The following is a 5,599-nucleotide window of genomic DNA, read 5'->3' on the forward strand; positions in this document are numbered from 1 at the left end:
TAATTAAGTAGAATTTGTTTTTTCCTCATGAAACACATCGTCAAGTGAAGAAATTTACCACATTTGGAAATTTATCTAAAATTTATCAGTAAAACATGAATATAATGTTATTGTCTCCATTAAGCTCTAATGAACTGTTGTTCGATTGAGTTTAACCTTTCATTCTTAGACTATGATAATTATGATAGTTACAGTGACACTTTTTAAATGTGTGATTTTAATTTTAAACAAAGTAGGTTAACATTATATTTTCACAAACACAAAAATTATGTAAATTCATTAGATATTGATAATTTAGAAATCAAATTTAATTATTAATAAAAAATAAAGTTATAAACCCGCACTTAGTTTAATTATATTTTTTAATAATCAGTTGGTTTATTATCCATTTTGGGATTAAAAGTAACAAAACAAAATTTCTTTTTAGTTTTAAACAGTGAATAATTAGTTAAATGATATATCACTATCAAATTTGTATCTTTTTCCACAATATAAAAATAATATCTTATTATTATAATCTTTTGCAATATTAAAGATTAATACAAAAGATTAAAAACACTTATATATAAATAGCTATATTCAAATATATACTAAAATTTGAAATATGTTTAGTTGTTTTTTAAATTGATAGGGCGGGTTTAACCCTAGTCATTCCTTTAATAATACAGTATACTTGAACAAAATGTAAAAACCTACATTATTGAGTTAAAGAACAGAGGATTCAAAGCTTTAAATACATTTGTCCTCTAGCCATTGCAAAATCGTACCATGTAAAAAAAGCTAATCCAATCGATAGAACTTCATCTCATCAATGCTTACCTTGTCTCTCTCAATTTTCAAATAAAAAAACTTGGATCCCATCATAATTTAAGAATTCTCCTCCATTCACCGCTGGCTACGATTCCAGGCAGAAAGTATTAGAGACGAACAAAGGGGACTTTTGGACCATTTCACATGTTTGAAAACATGTATCGTTCAGACTTCAGAGGATTATATTTCTAGTGCTTGACGGTTACTCGAGAAATATTAGAACAATTGTAAAGAAAAAAACTGACAAGGCATGAAATATAAAAGAATAGAAGGCCACAGCTCCTGCAACCCATAAATCATAACAAACCTGCACAAAAGAAAATATGTCAAGAAGCTTGAACCTCCCAATATGGCAAATATCATTCGTAAAACCGCATAATTTTTTTTGTTTGGAAATGAGAAAACGTGTTAGCCTATTACAAAAGGGCATATAATACTTTCCAGTTGCCCCAGACATGGTTTCTTAAGTCAGTGTACAAAATAGAGAAAACCTTAGTTAGATAAACTAGTAGTATGAACGAATAAGGGATGGGAGGTTTTTCTAGCAATACTAGATGTCTCGTATTTGATATTTGATAGTATCTCTGCATGCCAATAGAAACGTACGAGTCTGAAAACACAGGACTACTGAGGCAGGGAGGGACGATGGGTTTCCGAGGCTATGAGAAACGTGGCAAGCCAAAAGATCGATTCAAGAGAAAGTAGAAGCTGAACTTGGTCACATCATAATTCTTTGGGTACGGGTGTGGTTTACTTTCTTAAGACTGCTAGACATGGCTAGCGTCGCTGTTTAATTAAGACGAATAGTGCAAAACTTTCCGGGAATGCTAAAGACCGAAGGTCTTTTAGTTGATTGAACCTGTTCATTTGAAATCGCAGATCATCATCACCTATCTTATGACTTCTATATCGACGTTTGTTTTCCGGTCTCGACCCAACCAAATTCCCTCTTTCTTCTTGTTGTTTTTGTTTAATCTTTCACTTTCTTGGTTCATCGTGCGTACTAAACTAAATACAGAAAGAACATTGAATGGAAAGGTGGAACAACACAAGCACATTCGACTCCATCTATAGAGTAAAACAAAGAAAACCAAGAAACCAAACCTACATTGGTTTTTCAATTACCACCTTTAGGCAAAGCTGCCATGAAAGAGTTGTATGAAGACTCAAGATCAAAGTGAAGTTGCCTCGACTGCTGTACCGTAAGCTCATCAGCTGCTCCCATCTTCGACAACCTCGAAAGCCAATCTTTGATCTTCGTCTTCCCTTCGAAATCCGGCGGCAGAATACTCAGTTTGCTGAGAGAAGCCGACAGATCAGACAAGAGAGGATAGACCTGGTCGACAGCAACCATGTTTAGTTTCAAAGAATCCATCGTCGTGATGAAGTTCTGCACACACTCAGCGACAATGGAGGCAGAGTTGGAGGTGGATGCCGCCACGGTGGCTCGGTGTTCCACGGTGGCGGGAACACCTGATGTCACGAGACGGTAGAGAGCGGATGGACAGTCCATTTTGTATGTGTCTGCGAATCGTTGGGTGCTTGGGACCGTGTCTTTGAGGGAAGCGGAGAGCGTCTTGAAGTGGAGGATGAGTTTGTTGCATTCGGATTCGTACTCTGAAGGAGAGATTAAGTCTCTGATGTAAGCTCTCTCGAGCTTCTCTGTTGCTTTGATGATTGCGAAGAGCTCTGCGAAGTTGTCGTACATCTCTCTTTCTCTCTTGTCGTTCCATAACTTGGCCTCCATCATCATCATCATCATAATACAAGAGCTTTCTTCCTTTCTATATCAATGAAGCAGACCAGACACAAGTTCAAGCTCAACAGACCAGACATAAGCTAATTACTTCACTAAGCTAACTAAATCTCACTAGAAGCGCAATCAAAATTTTAATCTGATTTAGTGAGGAGACCTTTACACGAATCAAACTGGGCCAATTTTTAGAGAAACTTAAAACCCCCTAAAATTCAAGTTAATTAGGGGAAACAAACAATAATTGATGGAAATTATCAGGAAACTATAGGGAGGACGAAGAAGATTCGCAATTAATACGACTTTGAAACAAAGAGAGAGATAACAAATCTTCTGACCTGAGAGACTTTCTGATCCGAGAAGATGAATCAGGAAGAGGAAGAAGACCCCAAATTAATTTCAATCTACAAAAAGTATATAATAGAGTATCAGACCGGTGACTAATTCAAACTGGTTTGTTTTTTCTAGATTTTGGCTTGACTTAATTTAGATTTCGGAAATTCGCCCGCCGATAGCAAATTAAAAAAAAAAAAAACAATTCTCTCGGATAATTTTTTGGGTTAATTTGCCATGTAACCAATTTTGGGATCAATATCTTTAATAATAAAATTAAACTATCTGCTATTTCAGGTCGTCCACGTCGTTCAAGGAGGGCGGGGGTTTTTCGCCACGTGTCGCCTCGGTATGGAGACGGTGTGTCTCACGCGATCTGCTCAGGAGTGCGCGTGGTATGACTTCCATTTGAGCTGCACACGTTTTATGTAGCTTTGGGCTTCGGTTTAGATTACAGAAAAGCCTTTGAATGTTGGAATTTTTTAATTACCTGCATGCAGCAAGTTTAGCTGTATAACGTATGCTAAGTGTTTTATAAATGAAGGAAGCATAACACTGTTAATTTTGGCATGAATGGGCCGGTTAAAATCATGTGAATGTTTCTGGTCTATGTTTGGTGGGTTTCGCATTGACCCGTTAGTCAGTAGGGCAACCACTGTCTTCATCTCCTTCCAAATCCGTCGTCCTATGGCGATTCCTCTGCCGGCTTAGCATAGTAGTCTAAACTCCGTTACTCGGATCTTTATGATTCTACGCACGTATTCCAAGGACGTTGCGATTCCTCTTCCTGCAACGGATTTCTCCAGCCTCCTCTATATAGGGTTCTTCGAAGGTAAGCTCTCATGTGCTCTCAACTTTTCTCCTCCACTTTTTTCCCATCGTTTAAATCTCTTAACTCCGTTACGAAAATGTCTTCATCAGCTGCTCAGCATACTCTATACTGGGAAGTTAAGAGACACTGGGAAATTATTTGAATCAAACTTGGAAGGATCTCCATTAAAATTTCGCTTAGGTAAAAAATATTTTAGATATATTGTAATTGTTGTTTCAACCATCCTAAAACACACAATATGCTTCGTTTTTGTTTGCAGGTGGAGAAAAGTCATAAAAGGTCTCAGCAATGGTGTTGAAGGTATTGTATAGTAGTACCTTTAATAATTTCAATTGAAATTTTCACAAAGATGTTGATATTTTTTTTTTAAATAACATGACTGTATCTCTTATTCTCAGGGATGCGAGTTGGTGATAAGAGAAGACTCATAATTCCACCATCTCTTGGGTATGTCAGTTGACTTATTATGTCTTTAGATGATTCATTTTCAGTATAATATGTACTATAAATAACCTGTTTTGTTTCTCTTGCTTCTGGATGTGGTATAAACAGATACTCAGAGGAAGGATTGAAGAAGGAAAATGTGCCTAAGAACTCGTGGCTTGTCTATGAAGTAGAGGCAGTAAAAGTGAGATGATGCCATTGGCTCTTCATGACCTTTTGAAACAAACAAGCTTTAAGCTTCTGCCCTGAGTCATCTATCTGTCTCCTTTACACGAATCAAACTGGGCCAATTTTTAGAGAAATTTAAAACCCCCTAAAATTCAAGTTAATTAGGGGAAACAAACAATAATTGATGGAAATTATCAGGAAACTATAGGGAGGACGAAGAAGATTCGTAAATCATACGACTTTGAAAGAAAGAGAGAGATAACAAATCTTTTGACCTGAGAGACTTTCTGATCCGAGAAGATGAATCAGGAAGACGAAGAAGACCCCAAATTAATTTCAAACTACAAAAAGTATATAATAGAGTATCAGACCGGTGACTAATTCAAACTGGTTTGTTTTTTCTAGATTTTGGCTTTGTTATAAATTATGGAGTGAATTGTCATTAACCAGGTCCGGACCGAGATCAGCCCAATACCTAGAAGATGAAGAGATGGCCGAAGCCTAGAGAAAGGAGAGAGAGAGAGGCGGCCACAAAGCTTGGAGAAAAGGAACCCCTTTCCTTTTTCCTAGTAGATGTAATCTTTCCATTATTATGTATTAGTAGTTTTCCTAATCCTAGTGAGTTTAGGTTTTGTATACTTTTCATTTATCTTCATCTTGTAATCCTTATATAAAAAACCCCCTTGATCATTAATAATAACAGAGAAATATTCGGACTCTAAATTATCTATTTACAACACGTTATCAGCACGATAGACTCCAAAACCCTGAGACAAAACATAACCTAAAATCCGTCACACATAAACCCTAAACCAGGCGCAATTTAAAATCGATCTATCTCTCAAACCCTGAGGAACTAGACGACGAGCTACATATCATCTTGAAGCTCTTGACGAGACGAATCCATCAGCGTAAACTGTTCGTCGATCCGATCTAAGACGCGCCCACACTCGCAGAAACAATACGCGGCGCCGTCTTGATCTTTTGAAACCCTAATCCCGAAGAACCCTAAATTGTTCTTGCTTGCGTTCCGGCTTGCAAACTCCGATCAAGCTCAACTCCGATCAAGCTCAGCTTCAGACGTTCCCTGTCCGTGATCAACGTCCTCAGCCTCAGCTCAGCTTGCGTCCAGCTCAGACCAAATCCCCGACCAGACGCAACCGTCCGCGAGAAGAAACAAGCTCGCGATAGCTCTCGGCAACGCGACCCGACAGGAGCCGTCCCGCGTCCGTTCGTCTCAGCTCGTCTCTGATCTTTGG

General features: G+C 37.8%; 1 protein-coding gene and 1 long non-coding RNA gene across 3 annotated transcripts; one reads left to right on the forward strand and one right to left on the reverse strand.

Moving 5' to 3' along the window:
• Nucleotides 1-1,823: 1,823 nt before the first annotated feature.
• LOC106316062 (vacuolar protein sorting-associated protein 28 homolog 2) lies at nucleotides 1,824-4,698 on the reverse strand. 2 transcript variants are annotated; one of them, XM_013753927.1, is made up of 2 exons: nucleotides 4,616-4,698; nucleotides 1,824-2,594 (listed from the first exon to the last, which is right to left on the reverse strand). In XM_013753927.1, the coding sequence occupies exon 2, from the start codon at nucleotides 2,570-2,572 to the stop codon at nucleotides 1,928-1,930; it is 645 nt and encodes a 214-aa protein (XP_013609381.1). In that variant the 5' UTR covers nucleotides 2,573-2,594; nucleotides 4,616-4,698; the 3' UTR covers nucleotides 1,824-1,927. The 2 variants fall into 2 exon arrangements, with proteins under 2 accessions (XP_013609381.1, XP_013609380.1); XM_013753926.1 differs by lacking the exon at nucleotides 4,616-4,698 and adding an exon at nucleotides 2,902-3,001.
• On the forward strand, nucleotides 3,581-4,347 carry LOC106316064. Its single transcript, XR_001264706.1, has 5 exons — nucleotides 3,581-3,728; nucleotides 3,818-3,908; nucleotides 3,988-4,028; nucleotides 4,127-4,175; nucleotides 4,281-4,347. It is a non-coding gene; the product is annotated as an uncharacterized LOC106316064 (long non-coding RNA).
• Nucleotides 4,699-5,599: the final 901 nt, after the last annotated feature.

The sequence above is a fragment of the Brassica oleracea genome, chromosome C9 (genome assembly GCF_000695525.1).
Source record: "Brassica oleracea var. oleracea cultivar TO1000 chromosome C9, BOL, whole genome shotgun sequence".
NCBI lineage: Eukaryota > Viridiplantae > Streptophyta > Magnoliopsida > Brassicales > Brassicaceae > Brassica > Brassica oleracea.